The sequence below is a fragment of the Vipera berus genome (genome assembly GCF_964194415.1).
Source record: "Vipera berus genome assembly, chromosome: Z".
Taxonomy (NCBI): domain Eukaryota; kingdom Metazoa; phylum Chordata; class Lepidosauria; order Squamata; family Viperidae; genus Vipera; species Vipera berus.
In genome coordinates, this window is record NC_138205.1 from 85,707,132 (window position 1) to 85,729,618 (window position 22,487).

Genomic DNA, 22,487 nt, shown 5'->3' on the forward strand with positions numbered 1-22,487 from the left:
AACATTTGGATCTACTGATAAAAATAAAATAAATATCTTATTATTGAAAAAGTAAATATTTAGATAGCCATACCTTTTCCATTGCCACATCTGTAGAAGATGAAATTAAGAAGTATTTATTTATTCGTTTGTATTATTTCCAATTTGTCCAACTATTGAGGAATCAAGGACAAGGCAACATAATGAGATAGTAGAGTCACCACCACTGTGATGAACATACAGTGAGGATAGTCCTGTAATACAGCAGTTCCCAACCTTTCTGACTCTGGGATTGGCAGAGGTGGTGGTGGGGGAAAGGGTTTGTTATTTTGCACACATGTCTGCCACTTGTGCAAACTTACCCACTGCTTGCATGGCCTGGTTCCCGACAGACTGCAGACTAAGAAGGCAGTAGCTTGTTCAATATGGAGAAAAAAGGGAAACATCAGTGCAACTGGATTCATCTTGTGACTAGTAATATATTACTGGATAAAAACATAATGAGATTGAATAAGTTATACCAGAGGTTAGACTGTCATGTTCAGAAGCCAGTATTGCTTCAATTGACAAAAAATTTGGTCATGATCCTGAGTCCAAATAAAACAAACATTTGTTAAAGAAGAGACTATAATAATTAGTACCAATAAAGGGAAATGTTTGTAGCTTGGGGTTGAAATGAAGGGTCTTTGACATTCTCTTTGGTGCTCTATGTAGCACTGATAATGTTACCTAATTTGGATAAGGAAAGGTCTGCAAGAAAACAATCAAACTTAGAGAGCATCAAAGACCCCTTATAATAATTGAACTTGAAAATCAAAGTTGATTCTTCAGAAATGATAAAAATCCCATCATATGAAGAACAGAATGCAATTATTTTTCATTGGCATTGGGATCAACTGGTGTCAGATAAAACTGGTGATGACAGCAGAGAGGGTGGGCATTGCATGGTGGGTTCCACCTACAATCCCTGCTGAGTAGCCAAGCAGAAGATCAAGTAGTACTACTTAACATATTCTCTGGAGGGGATCATTTTACCAACAGATCAAAGCTGTTGAATAAATAACTAAATCTTGCATTTCTCTGCTATTATATTAAGCTAAATTGCCATAATTTGAACATAGTGCTACATATCTGTCTAATGAGTCTAAGAAATTCCATTAAAACATATTGTTGCTATATATGTATAGGATGAATAAATAATGCAAAACATATGGTTCTTAAATTTTGCATTTTTATACTCAAAGCTGACATGCTAATCTATCTATCTATCTATCTATCTATCTATCTATCTATCTATCTATCTATCTATCTATCCTATTCTTTTCTCAGTCTTGAAGAAGTATTTTGCAAACTAGGCTGGGCAAAAGATGGAATAAAAATCAATGGCACCTATTTAAATCACTTAAGATTTGCAGATGATGTTGTTCTCTTCTCACAAGACCCAGAAGAGATACAAAGCATATACAAGAGCTACATGAAGCAGGAGAACCATTTAGCTTAAAACTAACCCTGAAGAAGAGCCAGGTTATGTTTAATAAATTAACTAAAGAAAGAAACATTTTTATATTGGGAAAAGAACCATTACATATACCTTGGCCAATGGATCTCAATGGAAGATGATACAATAAAGGAAATTGAATGGCATGTTAAATGTGGCTGGCAGGCATTCGACAAGCTAAGCATAATTTTCAAGAACAACCTCCCTCTGTGCCTGAAGAGAAAAAAATTTGATCAGTGTGTGCTACCTGCTCTAACATTTGCTGATGAAACATGGACACTAACCTCACAATCAATACAAAAGCTATGAGAAGTTCAAAGAGCCATGGAAAGAGGTTCACCATTACAAGACAAGATAGAAAGACCTGCATATGGATTAGAGAACAAACAAAAGTATATGATATCATCAAGAGAGTAAAAGAATTAAAATGGAAATGGGCTGGTCACATAGCAAGAAGAACTGATGGCAGGTGGACTAAGGCAGTCATAGAATAGATTCCACTTGATAAAAAGAATCCATGAAAAAGATGATATCAGCAAGTATTATGGACCCAACTGGCAAAAGAAAGGTTCAGGACTGGATAGGTTGGAAACCTGTAGAAGAGGCCTTTATGGCTTCCCAACTGTAATAAATACACGCCAGTTGCCAAGTGGATGAATTTTGATCATGCTGCAGTGCTCTTAAATGTGAAATTAGTTTTTTCAATGCGATTATAATTTCAAAAGATCACTTTAAAAATCGTTATAAATCAAGGACTACCTGTATATTATTAATTTATGTATCATTAATCTAGGAAGTTATCAATGCTAAATGGGAGAATATACAATAAAGATTATTTTGCTTGTTTTAGGTACTAGAGTGAAAAGAACACCATCTGCCACAAAGACTTCTGCAAAAAAAGTAAAGAAACGAAATCCATGGTCAGATGATGAATCAAAATCTGAAAGTGACTTGGAAGAAAATGACCCTGTGATTATTCCAAGAGATTCTTTACTTAGAAGAGCTGCAGGTAGCAATGGGAATATCTATAATTTAGCAAAATCATTTAGTTTTATATTGTAAATAAGCTTTAATAATTGACCACTGTTCTCACAGTGTCGTGCTTAATCATGAAAACATTTTTTTTAAGACTTTTTTCATGCTTTTGAAAGTAACTTTTGTGTTGTCAGATAAAATGTTTTCCTTCTGACATCCCTGTCATGCAGATCATTGTTGTATGCAACAATAATATTCTGTGTAAAATTATTCTAGTGTCAGCTAAACATTTCAGTAAGTTTGCAGTGATCTGTTGCTTATCCTTAGCACATATAACTAGTTTTGAATGTTTTATCAGAGATTTTTCTTGCTGTCTCAACTTCAAAAGTTCCATATAGCACAACTTTTAACAGACCTTTTCACCAGCAAAATTATTTAGCTGGAAATATCTATATTTTTATACCTTAATTTGCAAATGCAAATATAATATTTGTCCACCTGTGGAATTATCTTTTCCTGGCTACTTATAAGGGGCCCTTTTGGATCTTACCAAGTTTACAATGGAAAGAAAATCAACCAAAAGTAACCCAAACGTCTGCAGTTCCCATATTCACAATTGTTGTCTTTTGAATCTGTAACAAATTATGCAATCAAATTTGCCGAAAGGTGGCCTATTTAGTTTACATCACAGAATTGATTTGTTATTCAGTGTTTAGTGTCCTAGACTGATATGTTGAAAAAGATACGTTGCAATACTATTAGTTTTCACAGAATGCTTCAAATGTTCATAGTATGAAATGCAAAGTATAACATTTAACGTAAAACAAAAATTGTGGTTGTGTCTACCTTTGCAGCTGAAAGGCCCAAATACACCTTTGATTTCTCAGAAGAAGAAGATGCTGATGATGATGAAGATGCCAACAATAATAATGAACTTAATGAATTGAAAGTAAAAGTATCTCCAAACATCAATGACAGAGAAGATGAATTTGTACCTTCAGATAGTCTTGAAAAGGATGAATATGATTTCTCTCCAATCAAATCAAAGCCTTCTCCAGAGTAAGTGTCATAAATTTGGGATAGTATTTTATTAATCTCTAACTAGCAGTATGAGGATTAATAAAATAGTTATAGGTTGTAGGCTGAGTCATATTTGCAAACATGTATATAAGGTGTCAATAGATTCTAAATGTTTATCTACCTGTTAAATATATATTACTTGGAGTATGTACATTTTGACTATTAAAGTGAGGTAACACATAGAAATGAAATATAACTAGCGATTTGATCATTCATTTTATGTATTATTATATATTATTATATATTTCCTGTACAGTTTAATCTATATTATTATATACTTTATATTGCAGTCCTGCACAAAATCAGATGAAATGCTACCTTTTCTCTGCAGGTTTTTTTTTAGGAGCTTAGGAAGGAGAAATTGTTTAATAAAATTCTCTTTTTATCGTAGGAAGGTTTCCCAAGACAAAACTAATCAAGATTTTGGCAATCTGTTCACCTTTCCTTCTTATTCTCAGAAAGCCAATATTGGTATGTATAAATATATTAAATATTTCAACTCAGTAGGCAATGCATTATTGAGTAGGGAACCTTCGCTTACCCATAGTCACTAAAGGCTACTAAACCTGAATCTCAGAAAATACTCTTTTCCTGGAATACACCCAAACATTTAAAAATTTGGTACATAAGACAGTTATGTTAAGAGGATAAGAAAATATAAGTTCTTATTTCCTAATAATAATTTCCTAATGAAACTCATTAGATGCCAGAAAATGGAACTCTGTTTTTGAAAATAAGTATTTATAAAATATGACCTATTGCTAATTCTAAGGCAGAAGTGACTCCATTATAAATAAATCAGAAGAGTATTTTGTTTAAAATCAAATATTAAACTTGCTGTTTAATTATTATGCTATTACTATAAACTATTAGGTATCACACCCTGATCATACACAAAGCTGAACCATAATGGGAAAATTAGATCTCTGTGATATTTGTAGAGAAAATTTGCTTTCTGCTTTTTATGCCTTAAAGCAGAAATGAATTATTTGAACTTTTGTTCTTGGGTGTGCCTCTCGTAAACTTCCCCAAAATGTTGTACACTGTACATTGTAATTCTTGATATAATAATTATTTACATAATTACAGACATGATAAGAATTGTATAAACTATATTTAATTGTAATTAAAAGAAAATCACTTTCAGATTGTTTTGAAATGGTTCAGCATACATCTTAAAGGGAAAAGTTGTATATCCCTGCCTTAGGGCTTGCCTGTGAAGTTGAGAAACATTGATAACCACTTACTATTAGTTCTGTGCTAGTTACCTTCACCTACACAGGCACTCTGTTCCATTCAGTAACAGCGTGGTACAGCAGGGCTTTTCAACAGGTGGTACGCGTACCACTAGTGGTACTTTGGCATGTGGCAGCTGGTACACGGCCATCCTAGAGAAGTGTAGGGGAATGAGCTGAAGCGGCCCAAGCCTGAGGGAGAAGCAGCTGGATCTGCAGGATTGTCGGGGCTTGGCAGAAGCCCCAGGATCCCCGGCAGGGCTCCAGCTGATTGGCACTTCCAGAAGCAGTGCGGAGCTGGAGGTGAAGTGAAGAAAAGGGGAGGAGGAGAGGAGAGGATATAAAAGAAGGTGGTTTTGGTGGGAAAGGGAAAAAAAAGACAACAGAAGAAAAGGTGACAGAGAAGAAGCTGTGGAAGGAGAGCTCAGCAGGCAGGAAGGAAAAAGAGGGAAGCAGCAGCAGCTGTTGCTGGAAGAAAAGGTCCCTTGGTTCATTTTCTCCAGCTAGGAGAATGCAATCAGCGCTGATGAAATGAAAAGCTGGGAGATGAGCATGTCGGAAAGGAGGTGGATTTATTTTGGAAGCCAGTGGGTTCCTGGTCAACTAGCAGCTTGAATGGATTACCATAAGAATTTTTATAGTTTTTACAGCGTTTTTTTAATTCAGAGGCTTAGTTTGTGTGCTTTGGTTATTGGAATATTTCAGACTGTTTCACAGAGGCTAGCAATGGGTCGAAAGTGTTGGCTTCGTAGGTTTAATCCCTTTAAAAAATGTAATTAGTTTTATCCCCTTATCTTGAGTCTGTCTATGGCTTTTAGTAAGTTTTCTTAAACAGGCTTAATTTAAGGTTATCACGTTTTGCAACTGCTGGAGCCTGTTTGCTACATTGTTTAAATTGAGACACACCTGAGGCAGCTTAAAGAAAAAAAATGTAGTCAGTTTTTCCTTATTCTGGGAGGCGTTTGTGAGCCTTTCTTGCTTTGCGCTTGATTCCTGTGTCTTTAAGGGTACAGGGAAGGGACTGGGGGGGTGCATTCTTACTACACTGTGGAGGGAGAGCTTAGAAGGCAGGGAGGAAGAGGAGGAGAGAAAGAAGGGCCGATCAGCTAGCTCAGGGGTCTACCAACCTAGCAACTTTAAGACTTGATGGTTGAGGAATTCTGGGAGTTGAAGTCCACAAGTCTTAAAAGTGCCAAGTTTGAAGACGCCTGAGCAAGCTGGTGGTGGTGCATATTAATAAACATGGATAAATTCATCATACATGTCAGTGCAAAGGGAAAGTGATTCAGCAAAACAACAGCCACCAAAGAAATTAAAACCAGTACTTTTTTTACTTTTTTCTAGTTTGTAACATTTTATTAGATTATAGAATAAAATACAAAAATACAAAAGCAAACAGTAGGACACAGTGGGGAGGAAAAAGGGAGGAAAAGTGAGGGGGAGAAGGGAAAAAGAACAGACTTACTCTTTTGCAGTAGAAGGAAGCATTATAGTAGTATTGAACCTCAACTTTTTACTTTTCCATAATATTGTAAACTAGCCATTTCTGTAACAACAAATGAATCTAAGCAGTAAAACCCAAAATCCCCCCCCCTTTTTTAGTCAAGTTTTGACACCTTGCTAAGCACTGGTGGTACTCAAAAATTGTCATGTCCTAAAAGTGGTACAATCTGTGAAAAGGTTGAAAAGCCCCATGGTCGGGGACTCAGATTCAAGTCTACCTTCAACTATGGAAGTTCATGGGTAACTTTGGGCCACTCATTAGCTCATCTGTTTCACAGCTTATTGTGAAGGGTGCCATATATAGCATGTTAAGCTCCTAAAGAAAAAAAAAACTAACTTAGCCAGTGACAACAACAATCTTCATCAATTATAAATCTTCTTTGCATAGTCAGTTCTGAGCCATGGCTTTAATGGTTTTGTATTGATCTTCCATGTCAGCTTTATCTTTGCTGCCATTATTGGCATATCATGATAATCCCTTGGTAGGGGGGAAAAAGCACCATTTGAGATCTTCTTTGTACTTTTCTCATAGTTAAGTGCTGGTAGAGAGAAGTGCTGCTTTCTTTAGGCTGACTTACCTAGAACAACATGGTTATTTCCTGTAAATGCTGAGCAAAATACTGTTTTCAGTTCCCCTCCCTGTTAACCTGTTATGTGCAAAGCATTTCTGAAACTTCACAAATGATCTTAGTTTAAAGGCAAAACGCTAATTTTCTGTGGTGTGACATGAGGTGTTCTGAGCTTTTTTTGGAATCATAAATTTTTAGACATACTTGGCATGCCTAAAACAAATGCCAATCATTTCAAATATTTTAAATAGCTCATACATGTTATGTCATTTTAATATGAAAAAATATTTATATTTAGTACTGAGAAAGAAATGGCATTAAAATATTTTATATTCTTTAGATACATCAAAATTTGACACTGATGAGGAAGATTCAGCATCAGTCTTTTCTTCATCTTTTATTCCAAAACAAACAGAGACACTTTCAAGTAAAACAGTTGTCACTAAAAAAGGCAAGTGCTTGAAATTTACCAGTTAAATTTACTTTACTTGCTCTTCTAAAATTTAATGTGCTTGATCATTAGTATAAAAAATATAAAATGTGATATCTTCATGTCTTAAGATGAGAACATGCTAAACATTGCTCTGTTAAAACCTGTAGAAGACTATGTGATAATGAAACACTGGTATGGTACTGAAGTATAACAGTACAGAATACAATCTAGCACATAAAAGAAGTCCATCTTCCTGTAACAGTTTTGAAAATACTGCCTAAGAAGTAGTTTTAAGTTTGTTAATACTTCCCATGTCATTGAACTAACATAGAGCACAAAACCAAAAACAAGTACTGATCTTTCATACATATTTGCATGTGCCAGGGTATGGAATGGGGGAAAAAAGAATTAGTAGAAATCTAATATGTTGGTGCTTCTGCAATTTAATATTTATTTACATAATTAACAGCAAAACTATCATCAGATGTGCCCTCTAAGCTGAAAAAATCTCCTAAACTTAAGAAGATGGAAATAATAAACTCTGATTCAGAATCTGAATTTGGTATTCCAAAGAAGTCCATAGTTCCCAAAGGTAAAAAAGCTGATGTTCTAAACTTCAAATTATCCTAACGCTGTGACACACATTTCTAATCTTACTCTTATTTAATATTAAAGTAATTGCTTATATTGTTAAAAAGCAGCAGCTGAAGTGTGAAAAGATATCTTTTTCTTGTATATGTACTTTTAATGTTTATATACAGACAAATTTAGAAACATTTACTGAACTCGTCAAACAAAAGCAAGTATGTTATAGTTTTATTTTATTAAAGAACCTCTTAGTGATATTAAGATCTCAGGACAATGTAAAATCAATAAAAACAGACAATAAAAAAGGAAAAAGTAATTCAAACTACCTATACCAATAAGGGCATTCCTTGATTTAAAAAAAAAATCATTTAGTAACTGTTCGAAGTTACAAACACTGAAAAAAGTGACTTACAACCATTGCAGCACCCCAATGGTGATGTGATTAAAATTCAGGCACTTGACTCAAATTTATGATGATTGCAGTTTCCAGGGTCATTTGATTATCTTTTGTGAACTTCAGACAGATCTGGAAGCCAGATTCACTTAACAACCATGTTACTAACTTAATAACTGCAGTGATTCACTGAACTGTGACAAGAATGATTGTGAGACAAAACTCACTTAACAACTGTCTCACTTAGCAACAGAAGTTGTGGGCTCAATTGTGGTCGTAAGGACTATCTGTACAAAAAATTATGTACATTCTTATATTTTGCAAAATGTAGCCCTCCCAAAGTGAGGTGCAGAAAAGTGCTTCTTGGCTGTCCTTAATATTCAAGAAGGTTCATTTTGGAATAGGCATTCCATCAAGTATCTAGGCCTACTACATCAACATGTATTTCAGAAAAAAAATCAACATAAAATTTGTGTCAATCTGCTTTCTGGCCGAACAAGAAACTAGACTGTTTCTCATAGCAACACACATAAAATACAGCAGCAGTTACCAAACCATCCAGATCTTAATTTCTTGTCATGGCAGAGATAAAGAAAATGTGGAGGTAACAAGACAGATTTTTATCCAAATGACCTGATTTCAATTTGTGTAGAAATCTGTAAGTCAACAATCTCTGCAGTATTCCGTACTTACTAAAACTGTTGAATTTTGTGAATACAGTTTTTGAATACTTTCCAAAACTAAAATATGGAATGCTTTACAGATGTTTTACATGTGATAACACAGTCGATCCCTAAAGCCAGATCTCACAATTGCATAATGCACTTTGGACACCACTGAAAAGAGTTATTTTCATGTTTAGAGTTAAATCTACAAATAAAGTTTAAAAAAAAATTCTGCCGGACAGAAGAGCAAATAATAGATTTTTGGGTTACTGATTATGGTTTTAACCAATCAGAAAAACGGTGTTTCGTGTAACTATTGGTTGCCATAGCATTTTAAGAGATTACTATGTCTTATCATATTTTAATCTATTAATATCATGTTAAGGATACTAAATTGCTAGATTTTACTTTTTATTAATACAATAATTAAATTTGGATGCACAATTTCTCAAGGATAAAAACATACAGCTTCTGTCTGTCATTCAAAGACCTTGCTTTGAGAAATTGTTTATACAGTAACAAATAGCAAGGAATATTGGTTTTATTGGATTAACTATTATCTGAAAATAATAGTAATTCCTCTAAACAATTTTATATTTAATGATTTCTCTTTAAAACTGCATTTAATTTTTTTTTTACTGTGGTGGTGGTGGTGGTGATGATGATGTTATCCGTTCAGTTTATCATTCAGTTTTACCATTTACTACGGTAAACCTACAAACCACTGAGGTAGATTCTCCCTTCATTCTTTCAATAGGAAAAGGCAGGGGAGCAAAGAAAAGGAAAGCATCTGGTTCTGAAAATGAAGGTGAATATAACCCAGGAAGAAAACCGCCCAAGTCCATTGTGAGCAAGGTAATAAACTGCTAGATACATTTTGTGATTATTAGTGAAAGCATTATAACGTAATTCATGAGTTAGCTTGCATATAAACTGTTCTTTCTTTAAAAAAATTGCAACCTAGCAGCTTTAAATGGCTGCATAATTGAGATCTTCATCACCAGTAACTTTTAATAATTATTTTAAAACAGAAACCGAAGAAAACAGCCTTTGATCAGGATTCTGATGTAGACATTTTCCCATCTGACTTTGCTTCTGAAACATCTTCCAGGCCACGGACAGGTCGGGCAAGAAAAGAAGTGAAGTATTTTGCAGAGTCTGATGAAGATGATGATTTTGCTATGTTTTAATTAAGTGCTGAAAAGAGCACACAAACTTCCAACAAATATCTTAAGTTGTCCTTTTGTCCTTTTCTGTCGCAGACTTTTTGTACATTTGACTTATTTTATGTGATGTAATTGATGGTTTTTATTATTGTGTGTAGGCATTTTAACATTTTGTTCTTACACTTACAGTTTTATGCTCTTTTTTACTCATTGAAATGTCATGTGTCTGACCGGCTTGTAGAAATGTTCTAGAGAGCTGTGCAAAAGCACACATTTTAATTGTCATGGTTGCAACCAGCAAACCTTTTTGAAATGAAGTTTAAACATTAAAAATATAAAACCGTTCACTTGTGTATAGAGCTTGCTCTAAATAATTTTGTTTACACAGGATCAAAATAAATATATTTTATTTTTTGCCAAGAGAATTCATGGAAAAAGGTAAACAGCATATGAACATAGAAAGCATTGTTAAACAATCTCAATGTACAAACAGAGCCAGTGAAAGTACATCACAGATTTGCTAGAATATATATAAAAAAATCCACTAGTGCTTTTAATGAAACCTAAAAAAAACCTGACACTTTAAAAAATTGTAATCATTCTACCATATTTTTCACTCTGTTTTATGGTGATTAGCAAGGTGAAAGAGGCAGATTCCAGCATCTGTTGCTAGGTATTGTAGTGCCAGCCCTGTGATGCCACAGAAAAAAATGATAAGACTGAGGAACACTTTCACTAATGCCACAGACTCAGAGGTAGTGATTATGCCTGGTTATTATTTCACCAAGTTTCCCTAATAGCTTTTGAACAAGTAAAATAACATAGCACTGTAAAGTGTTTTTGCCTTGAAGGCTATGAATGAAGTAAAATTTCAGTATTTTTAAAAGTAGAGAAGTCAACAAAGTAATAAACCCTTTGCATATTTTTAAAGTGACATTAACAATAGAACAAGTTATGTTCAAATAGCTGAGCTGGCAGTTACACTCCCACAAAAGTTACTTCTGCTAATACAGTGAAATTCTTTGATCTTTTGCTGGGAAAGAATTAATACACCGAGGTCTTTAAAAAGAGCAATGATAAGTTTTCATCCTAACTAAGACTGCGTCTTTTAAAATGTTCTTATCCAGACAAGTATGTTGTCCATTTCTAAGGGATGTCTGGGACATTTCATGTACACATTTAAAAAAGGAAAGCACCAAACATCCAGGATAGAAGTACATATTCATATATTTTATATGTACAAAGTTACCAGAAATGGTATAACCACAACTTTTAAACCTCCTCCTCGAGATCAATCTTGTCACTTGCAATTTTGGACATTCAAAAAAGGCAATAGCAACATATCAGCTTGTTTATTTCATGAAATCACAGATTCGGAGCACAGTCCTACTAATATAGAGAAGTAATGGAACTTACTCCCAGTGTGTGTGTGTGTGTGTTTGTGTGTGTGTGCACATGTATGCATACATACATGCAAACACATGATTCTAATTTTAGTATACTAAACATGTTTCAGATTAAGCTGCAAGTTACTCCTTTCTGTACTTGTACGCATACTCATACCTTTACACAATATAGATACATATGAACAATACTTGGTCCTTTTGGGTTGTAAAAGTCCAGAAAACAAGCAGTCATAGAGTGAATATGCCACATCATCCTTGTACATCAAGAGTTAGGAATATCCTTGAAGAAATTGTCTTACTGCACCAATGGAGACTGAGTAATACTGCTATTATCTACCAAGCTTGGGGAAATACTTGGACTGTGGTCTGCTGTGGTTACTGTTGAGCTTGGTGTCAATGGTTCATGTCCTTCTGAGTTCTCCAACATTTCTTGGATAAGAGGTGGCATAGATCCAGGGATTTCCATTTTCAGTGTAATAACACGTTCAGCACCTTATGAATTGTTCAGCCAAGGGTGAAAAAAATGTAAAAAGTTAGTAGTTGGTTTTTCACCTTATTACATGGATTATTGCAAGAAGCCATGTCTAGGTTTGGGTAACAGCAACAGGAAAACTGTTCTGACTAGAGTGTTTCTTATCTATTCAGAGCTGATGACTAGGACAAAGAATCAATGAACAATTTAAGGTATATTTAGCTATATCCTCTACTGATTAGCTGAGCTATAATATCTTTGCATTGGTAGTCATCAGATCAGAAAGCTGAATGTGATGTCTCCATTAATTTTTCCCACCCACCTCAACTCAAAGAAGTTGGTAATTCATTTTCCTACTTCACTTTTTTCCTCTTACCAAGTTTTCTTCAAAAAAAATACTGTAATCATGCATCAGAATTATGGTGTTACAATCACAATCAGGTACATCATCTGTATTTGCTTTTATCTGACGTATTCATGAGTGAGCTAAGCCAGCTAGAGAAATAGGATATTTAGAGATAACATCATTTAGCAGAACTTCCTTAGGATAGCATTTTCACAGAAATGGGGAAAGATTCATGATTTATTGGGGAGTCAAAAGAATGTTAAAGCTTACTGGGGAAGAAGGGAGTTTAACCAAGTATAATGTGCTTATAAAAAGTGGGAAAAGGGACACATAACTACCGTAAGTCAGAATATCAGCAAATAGCCCTAGCCAGCAAAGATGAAGTCAGGAAAACTAAGACGCAAAATTAACTAAGGTTTGCAACAAAAAATAAAAAAATAACAAAGCTTCTTTCAACATGTAAAAAACGAGAAAAAGTCAAGGAAATGATTAGTCCATTAATGGGAGAAAATGGGAAGAAAGTGAGGAACAACAAGGAGAAAGCAGAACTGGTACACTTGTTTTTTGCATCTGTCTTTACATAAAAGGAAAATAACAGTCCAATCTATCAAAAAACGTAAAAAAAGGTTAGGATGCAATTGAAAATAAGCAATAAAATGGTAAAAGAGCATCTGTTCACTCTAGACGAGTTCAAATCACCAGGACCAGATGGATTACAACCCAAGGTTCTGAAGGAACTGGCAGATGTGATCTCAGAACCACTGAACCATATCTTTCAAAGATCCTGGAGCACTGGGGAACTACAGTACCAGGGGGACAGGAAAAGGGCTGATGTGGTTCCCTTCTTAAAAAAGGGGGGGGAATGGACTCAGAAATCTACAGACTTATCAGCCTGACATCAATATCTGGGAAGATTCTGGAAAAGGTAAGCAACAAATCTGTGAACACCTAGAAGCAAGCAAAGTCATAACCAAAGCCAATATGGGTTTGTCAAAAACAGATCATGCCAAGAAATCTTATGGCATTTTTTGACAAAGTGATGAAATTAGCGGAGCAGGTAAATGCTGTGGATATAATTTACTTGGATTTCAGTAAGGTATTTGACAAAGTAGGCCACCACTTACTATTTGATGAGATAGAAAAATATGGTTACACAGCATTACCCCCAGATAACTGACTGACTAACTGCGCTCAATGTGTAGTCTACATGGAGGAAAATAAGCAGTGGGGTACCCCAAGGCTCTATCTTAGGCCCAGTACTCTTCAATATCTTCATCAATGATTTAGATGGATAGACAAGGAATTCATCAAATTTGCAGGTGACACCAAGCTGGCAGGAATAACCAACACTCTATACAATAGATTTAAGATACAGGATATTGACAAACATGAACATTGGGCCCTGTCTAACAAAATGAAATGCACAGGTATAGTATAAGTGGTATATGATTCAATAGTAGTAATTGTGAGAGAGATCATGGACTCCTAGTGGATAATCAGTTAAATATGAGCCAGCAGTGTGCTGCAGCTGCCAAAAAAGCCAACACAGTGCTAGGCTGCAGTAACAGGGATAGAATCAAGATCACGTGAAGTATTAATACCACTTTACAATGCCTTGGTAAGGCCACACTTGGAATACTGCACCCAGTTTTGGTCACCATGATGTAAAAAAAGATGTGAAAACTCTAGAATGAGTACATAGAAGAGCAACAAAGATGATTAGGGGATTGGAAGCTAAAACATATAAAAAATGGTTGCTGGAATTGGGTCTAGTTTAATGAAAAGAAGGAGAAGGGCAACATGATAGCAGTTGTCTTTACCTGGCTCTGTATGTACATTTAATCCTATATGTTACTACTTTACTTAAAAAATCATTCTGCAATGATAACTTTTTGATATTGATGAGCTTTACATAAATCAAATTTATATAAAGCTCATCATGTTTATGTAAATCAGAAATTTACATAAGTCAAGAAGTTCAGGATCAATATTTTGTTTTCATTTAGGGAACTGAATTTATGCAAACATAACAAGCGTACCTAAGGAGTTGCTATAAAGAGTCAAGCTATTCTCCAAAGCATCTGAATGCAGGATAAGAAGCAATGAATGGAAACTAAGGAGAGAAGCAACCTAGAACTAAGGAGAAATTTTCTGACAGAACAATTAATCCGTGGAACGATTTACCTCCAGAAGTTGTGGATGCTCCCAACACTGGAAGTTTTAAAGAAGAGAATGGACAACGATTTGTCTGAAATGGTATAGAGTTACCTGCCTGAGCAGGAAAGACCTCCTGGATCCCTTCCAACACTTATTCTGTAAAACCTACCAATGCCTTTCTAAAAATGTACTTCTGTAACTCTTTTAGCATTAACCAGCTGGTCAATACGTGCAGTTCTGTTTGCACATCTCCATCTTTCTTACAAAGTTATCAAACTTACCTTTTGCACTGATACTGCGCAGATCTGTGATTTTCATTAAGATCTTTGGAAACATATGAGGTTTGCTGGGTCTTCTTTTTCTGATGTATATTTTGAGAGCTTCTAATAATGGCTCCTGTAGTTCATCTACTTTTGCTGGTTCTTCAAGGTCCTGACGGTCTGAGAAAGCATGATAGTTAAAATAATGTACCCAAACATCAAAGTGTTATAAACACATTCTACAATGGCTCCTATTTTCCCTTCTTATTACTTGTTCTGGAGGTTTAAAACAGTTCAATTCCTACTTGTCATCCCTGTGGTGGGTAACACTCTTTGCACAACTTGTTTGATTCTAACTGATGAGGCTGCAACTGATGAACTATTTTATTTCCTCTTTTCCAGTTGTAGACCATTGCACTGCCAAATGTAAATATTTATTTAAAGTCCAACAGTAATTATCCATAAAATTTTAATTTGTAAAACAGTAATATAAAACAACAAAACAAATTTAAAAGGTTAGTGTACATTCTTTTATCTTTTATTTCTTTCGTATCCCTGATCCCAGAGCAAAATTGCCTTTGGGTGCCAGCAGGTGTCAGCAAACGATTAAAGGAAAGCTGGGTCTATTGCTTTCCTCCATTCATATTTAAACATTGAAAGGTGTTGTTAATGTTTCCTCCTTAATGTATCTACCACCAGATTTTGCCTAAAGGAATATATGAAGAAATATTTAGATTTTGGCTGTGCTTTCCTCCACTTCTTTCCAACATTCAAATAATTCTTAAGTACTGGTCATAGCAATCTAACTTTGATTACATTTCAGTATCACCTTCTTTATTTCTAATCCCTTTAGACAGAATTCTCTGTTTCACAGTTACCATACCATGACCCCCTCTTCTCTTTTTTTTCTTCAGTTACCACCAGATTTCATCTCTTGAGTCTGGAACATTAAGAAGCCAAAACAAATAGAAAAAACATGACATACAGCCTGATTACTTGAGGAATCACCTATCTCCCCACTGCATCTGCTCAGCCAGATCAATTCAGGTTCCTTCAGTTAAGCAATGCTATGTATCCGAACCCTGAAAGAATGCCTTCTCTTGATGTATCTGACCCTTGGAAAGAGCCCTTGTTTTCTCCCCTTAGCACTGAACAGTCTACACCCTAGTAATGTTTCAAGAGAACAGATCACCTGGCACTTATTCAAGTCTTTGGTGGGGATGACTGACGCTTCCTTTTAACTTAGGTAGGTTTGTTTTGTTAACCCAGTTGATTATTCTACTACCTCACCCCTTTTTTTGTTTCATTGTTTTTACTGTCACATTTTAAATATGTGCCAAGCTACAAAATTGCAGCATATAAACTGAATTGGGCAACATATAAACTAAATATATAATAACAAGGCTTTCCTAATATCTGATCACAGTAAGACAAGCAATGTTATTTTTGAGCAATATCTAGCAAACTTCCTCCTACTTCCTACTTAAAATCTTGTTGGCAAAATCTAGAGAATGCTAGCCTATACAACTCATTCCACAATTAAGCTCATGTCATTCAAACACACCTCCACAAATTAAGCAGATGGCACTAAGCAGGCCAGTTTCAGTGTCATCCATTTCCAACGGCAGAAGCTGATTGGCAAATGTGAACACAAGATCTGTCAGGGGACCAAATCCAGCATTATGCATCTGAGTTCGGTTTAGCGTAAGGCCATCAGAAAATGTCATTGTGTCTTGTTCAGGGGTGTATCTTGTGCAAATACGGAGGATCTGGGAAAGAAGGAAGAAAGAAAAGTTATGTTAATTTAGGAAGGGTAAAAATGACGAGTTTTGAAAATAATCCTTATTGTCTCCATCAATGGGTTTGATTAGACCAAAATATCTCTCTACAATTTTGGAACCACCTCTTAGCTAAACTACTTTTTAAAAATTCTATAATGTACATTATAGAGTTAAAACTCAAGTATTGTGTTTGTTCATAAATACTTCTTTGAAGCAAAATATTTTAGGTGTTTGGGGCCAAATGCTCACTTTTTTTCCCCTCTATCTTTTTCATATCACAAATGTTTTAATCACAAATATGTATCACATGTGACTTAATAAGCAGTAAAAATTTTCTGTCTGCCATTATTGCAACTTTTCTTTCAAGTCAAGAAAGGGAAGGGGATGTATCATCGACTAAAATTGAGTGCCCTTGTCCATTCAGGATTGGGTTGGAATTGATCAAGGTCTGTTCTCTATTTGTTTGTTTATTAAATTTGTTTGCCTCCTATCTCACAGTAAAACAATAAATACATATGTAAGCAAACAAAATTACAATAAAATTTTAATAAAAATACAAGTAGTAACTAAAAGAATATTATTATGCAGTGCACAAAATACTGCAGTTAATTTAATTTATACAAAGCGTATCCTGACTGAATGTTAGAGAAATCTTTCCAACAGTAACAGCAGTTCAACCTTAATCCTAACCTGTGACCAAGGAAATAGTCTGCTTTCTATTGCTCAGTGTATTCAAGTGGAAACTAGTCAGCCCTTTTGTTGTGTTCTACTCAGGATTCCTTACAGCAGAAGTCTCCAAACTTGGCAACTTTAAGACCTGTGGACTTCAATTGCCAGAATTCCCCAGCCAGTTGAAGTCCACAAGTCTTAAAGTTGTCAAGGTTGGAAACCTATGCCTTATAGATCAGGATTTGGAAGTGAAGGCCCAGGTGACTCATTCTAATTTTGAACAGTCTCAGAATCTTTGTAGAATTTATATGAAAAATCACGCAGATACTGGGAATTTGGCAGCTTGAAATCTTAGTCCTCTCAGAATAACAGAGTTGTTATCGGAGGTCTTCTGATCCAAACCCCTGCTCAGGCAGGAAACTCTGTAGCATTTCAGAAAAATGGTTGTCCAATCTCTTCTTAAAAACCTCCAACGTTGGAACACCAACAAGTCACTGAAGGCAAGTCATTCCACTGATTAATTGTTCTCACTGTCAGGAAATTTCTCCTTAGTTCTAGATTGCTTCTCTCCTTGATTAGTCTCTCCTTAATTAGTTTCCATCCATTGCTTCTTTCTGCCTTCAGATGCTTTGGAGAAGAAGTTGACTCCCTCTTCTTTGTGGTAGCCTCTTAGGCATTGGGACATTGCTAATTGTACAGAAAAAAAAGAAGTAGTCCATCCTGCTAATACCTCCTCATTCTGCATATTGTTAATCTTTTTGGAGTTTTCCCATATAGTCCAGTGGAAGAGTCATGGTGTTGTGGGTATATATGAGAAAGGAATGCTGCTAAAGTTGGTCCTGCATAAGAAAAGACCATCTTCAAAATGAAAAAGCCTTGTGATCTGAGTGAGAATGAAATAAGGTTATCTACTTTGATAAGTGCCCCAACTGAATACATAAAATGATCCTTTTTTTTCAAATTATCTAATTTCCTCACTTCTAAAGCATTCAGGCTTTTAAGAATATACAAAGAGCCCATGCTCTTCATCCCTACATCTCCTAAAAAACCTGAGATAGTAATTTACTATATATTCTCAATCATTATTAATTAGTTTCCAAATAAAATGGTGCATCCTAAAGAACCACTTCATGGCCAAACTGAACATTCAATTCCAAAGAATGGTAAGACAATGGAAACTCTAAAGACTCCAAATACTGATTGCTTTAATTTTTATTTCTAAATGAATATATTGACTTCTTTGGGGTAGCTCATATTGATAAATGAATGGGTTTTTTCCCCTCACGTCTCATATTCATAAGTATATTATTTTCCTCATAATGAGACAAATCTGTATACGATGGTTATTTTGATGGGGTTATATTATGCCTAGCTCACATCTGCTGACAAAATGAAAGAATTGAAATGCTGGGTTATTAATATCTTATGATGAGAAGAAGAAATGGGTAAATCTGTACAAACTTTTCAGACTTGACTGAAAACAAAAATGGTGTGAGTTAAAACTACAGGGACGCTTGGCTTCAATCCCAAGAATGAGCTTCATATATGTAATATAAGCTATATATTATATAAGAATATATATATATAATATAAGAATGTGGTCTGATTGAGTTACACATTTTTTGCCAGTGACAACAAATACATGTGGCATATTTTGTGCAAGATCCTTTGTGGGGGGTTTTTAAACCTTTGATAGAATCATTGACTTTAAAGCTAGTTTTAGAAAAAAAAGACTAACAGACTTTATGAACAAATGAAGCAAAAAATCCCCAAATCTTGAAAAATGCAGCCTACCATATGCATTTGTAAAAGAGATGCATTTTCAAACTTTAAACCTTATAATTCCATTATGAAGAATATATTACTTATTATAAATGTGCTAATGAAATAACTGCTAGCTAATGTGGTTAAGGCACCAGGCTAGAAAATGGGAGGTTGTGACTTCTATGCCTGCATTAAACAAAAAGCTAGCTGAGTAACCTTGGGCATCACTCTTTCTCAGCCCTAAGAAGAAGGCAATGGCAAACCACTTCCAAAAAAATCTTGCTAAGATTGTAAGGGCTAGTCCAGGCAGTTGCTTAGGAGTCCAAGACTAGCTTGAAGGGACACCCACAAATGCTTATTAACAATTATAATTAATTATAATTAATATTTATTTAATAATTGATGTTAATTATTTAATAATAATTATAATTAAATATAATTAATAGTGTTAATATTTAAATGACATATCTCCAGGATGCTTTCTGCTTTAGGACTCTTGAACTTTTCTCAGAGCAAATTGCTGGCTGAGCTTAAAGAAACCATAAATATAAGAATTATACAATTTAAGACAAAAATGAAAATATTTCTAGGCCAGTTGAAGAACCATGCTTGTAAAAGTTCCATTTTTTCCCAAAGTTCTAAAAGTTATTGTGGAATGTGTGTTTGTACACATACATACTCAGACACACATCAGCAGAAGCCTACAGAAGCTTCCCTTCCACACAGCAATATTGCTTTATTTAAACTCTTTTTTATTTAATGCACTCTACCTTCTATATTAATTTATTTATATAGCACTGCTTGGGTGATTATAAAAAGACCCATCAGTAGCACTTTTTCAGCATTGTCAGCAGATAATTTATCTATGGAGACTTTCCTAAATTAACCAAATGTCTGTCATTCCTCTTTCTACAAAGTTAGTGTTTGCGGAAATTATTTAACACTCATAACCCACTATTTTGACACTTCAAGACAAGTGCACCATCCGAAAGAATGACATTCTGCTGCTGATCACAGTATGTATGCAATAGTCCAAAGGTATCTGAACCTCCAATTTACTGAATTACAGAATTGGTAACAGAGCTGCTCAGAAAGCAGAAGGATTTCTACTTGAGGCTATCCAAGGATCAAACGAACAAGCATAGGTTGAGTTTATTAGTTTGACAATTGATAAACTCTATTTAATGACAGAGACAGCAAAAATGCCACTTATTATAAAAATAAGATTATAATATTCTGGGTTTTTTAAATTAACATTAAGATGCTTTAAGGGTTCAAATAGAAATATGAAACACAAGTGTAAAGGAATAACAATAGTAGAAACATAGTACATTTTAGGGAATAGTCCTGGATTTCTAAGATTACTTACCTATATAGTGTCAAAATTTAATATTCAGGTTCTAGGATGAATTATCAAAAGCACTGATTATGTTTATTCTATTTATGTTTATAGAGAGAAGATAAAGGCTATCTTGAAATATCTGAAAAACTTCCATGAAGATGATGGAATAATTTTGTTCTATGGTGATCGAAAAACCAAACTTGAAACCAATGAGTGGAAAATGTATGGAATATGTTGAGGATCATATATTAGCAAACACTTCCTATTGATATTAGTAGTTACTTGACAGTGAAATGACCCAGATAGTTGTACACTTCTTATTTACCTGTGATGGTCCAGATTTAAGCTCTACATAGTTACTTTTTAAAAAAGGAAAAGCAGATGGAATTTGTTTCTTTGAAAATATCACCTGTTAAAAAGAAGGCAACTTTTTAAATGCCCATGTCTCAAATCCTATCATTGAAACACTTATCTGGGCCTTATCTTTGAAAAAATCACCTGTTAAAAAGAAGGCAATTCCTATCACTGAAACACTTATCTGGGACCAAAAAGCAATCTTCAAATATTCCTCATAAAATTGCATCTCTGTGCTTTTAACCAAAATTCCCTTGGGTTTTGATTTGCACATGGATAATTAGAAAGACGTGTATGGGTATGCTGAAGGACCAATGTTGGAGAATGCATCTGTAATCAAGGCTAACCTTTTAACTTTAGAGAGAATCCTCCAAGAAAGAACTCTACGACAATTATTTCCCTAATGCAGAAATGAACAATATGAAGCCCTAGTTTGAAAGAGGACCATAGTTTCATTTCATATGGTATTTTCTGGCCTGATAACAATTAATTCAGACTTCTCAGCAACCAGAGGAAAGATGGGGCAGGGAAAGAGAAAACAAGCATAGAAATAAAAAGAAATAAAAAGGAGTGATCAGAGGAGCATAAAGAGACATTTAAAAAAAGAATACAAAGCCTACCTACCCCTACTTCTGTCCCCACCCAAACAGTGAGAATGTAAATGATCACATGATGATCAGATATCCACAAGAGAAATGTCTCCATTCCTCCAGAGAGGAAAAGTTGTCCAGAATGCTAAACGTGGCACATATCCACATGAGATATGTTTGTGCCAAAACCTTGGTCCAATCCTGTCTGGCATCCAGAATGGCCCTTGAAGCAAGGGGAGATTATAGACGAGCAGGTCTGGCTGCAGATAAATGTTCCAGGAGAATGGCAAGCTGAAAATAGCAAGCAGTCTCTTAAGAGTGAAGAGTTGGAAAGAAGTTAAGTTATGCAAACTCTTTCTTAACCTTTATTTAAAAGAGTCATACGAGCAGTAATATATTAATCATTTATTAAGCTACTATGCCTCTCAACTGCAGTTCAACTTCCTTCTCAAAAATCTTGGTCAAGCATGCTTGGAACAGTGCCAGATTTTATAAATCATGGCATTACAGCAGCACTAATTAGGGCAGGCATGCAATTGACAATAGATGGCTCTGTCTTGAAGCAAGAGCATACACAATGAAAAGAAAGATAACAAATGTGAAAGCCTGCATGAAAAACGACTGAGGAGTCCTTGGTGCTTTCTGAGTTTGCTTGTTTTCTTGCAGATGTTTCATTACCCTAACTAGGTAACATCATCAGTGCTAGTCAGGAGTGCTATTTGCTGGCAGTTTATATTCTGGTGTCTTGCCTGTCTGTGTGGGTGGGTGGGTGGAGTCAGGGATTCCTTGATTGGGCTGTTTACTAATGGCTCTTTGGCAGTTTCTTGATTGGGGTATTGCTCACTTGATGGTTGATCTGAAGTTAACCTTGGAGCTACTGTAATTTATGCTGATCTGAGCGCTGATTACTGGTGGAGAGGTGCTGGAGTCTTTTTCTATTTGGGGCTAGTTGATCGTCTCTTTTGCATGATCTAAAGATGTTGTTAATGTCTCTATGTTCTAATGATGGCTGATTTGTCAGAGTGCCAGGCTTCTAGAAATTCCCTGGCAGTTTTGGATTTGACCTGATCTAAGATTGTCACATTTTCCCAATTGAAACTATGGCTAAATCTGTACATATTTTGTAAAATTCAAGAATTTTTGTCACGCCTTTTGACTGCCAGTTGCTGTTTATGGATGCTGCTAGGTGCACATTTGTTAGTAGTGATAGAGCTTGCAAGGAAAGGAAAAGAAGCTACAGTACTTACCATATTCCCCTCCC

The 22,487-nt window shown here is 35.1% G+C and overlaps 2 protein-coding genes across 4 annotated transcripts in view; one reads left to right on the forward strand and one right to left on the reverse strand.

The window, feature by feature from the left end:
* TOP2B (DNA topoisomerase II beta) overlaps positions 1–10,467 on the forward strand; it is a 55,421-nt gene extending 44,954 nt beyond the window's left edge. Inside the window, exons 30-36 of one of the 2 annotated variants that reach the window (XR_014028381.1) lie at positions 2,328–2,486; positions 3,307–3,511; positions 3,928–4,003; positions 7,180–7,290; positions 7,742–7,864; positions 9,677–9,774; positions 9,951–10,020. Coding sequence is in view for 1 of the 2 variants with exons in the window: in XM_081342950.1 (XP_081199076.1) it covers positions 2,328–2,486; positions 3,307–3,511; positions 3,924–4,003; positions 7,180–7,290; positions 7,742–7,864; positions 9,677–9,774; positions 9,951–10,109 (935 nt within the window). In the remaining variant the exon portion in view is untranslated. Of the gene's footprint in view, positions 1–2,327; positions 2,487–3,306; positions 3,512–3,923; positions 4,004–7,179; positions 7,291–7,741; positions 7,865–9,676; positions 9,775–9,950 lie in introns of both variants that reach the window. The other variant, XM_081342950.1, reaches the window with a different exon arrangement.
* Positions 10,468–10,664: 197 nt separating this feature from the next.
* The window catches only part of RARB (retinoic acid receptor beta), a 257,875-nt gene continuing 246,052 nt past the window's right edge, over positions 10,665–22,487 (reverse strand). For both annotated transcript variants that reach the window (XM_081345080.1, XM_081345081.1), the window contains 3 exons: positions 16,291–16,495; positions 14,748–14,906; positions 10,665–11,983 (listed from right to left, as the gene is read on the reverse strand). In XM_081345080.1, coding sequence (XP_081201206.1) covers positions 11,787–11,983; positions 14,748–14,906; positions 16,291–16,495 — 561 coding nt within the window. In that variant the 3' untranslated portion in view covers positions 10,665–11,786. The remainder of the gene's footprint in view (positions 11,984–14,747; positions 14,907–16,290; positions 16,496–22,487) is intronic.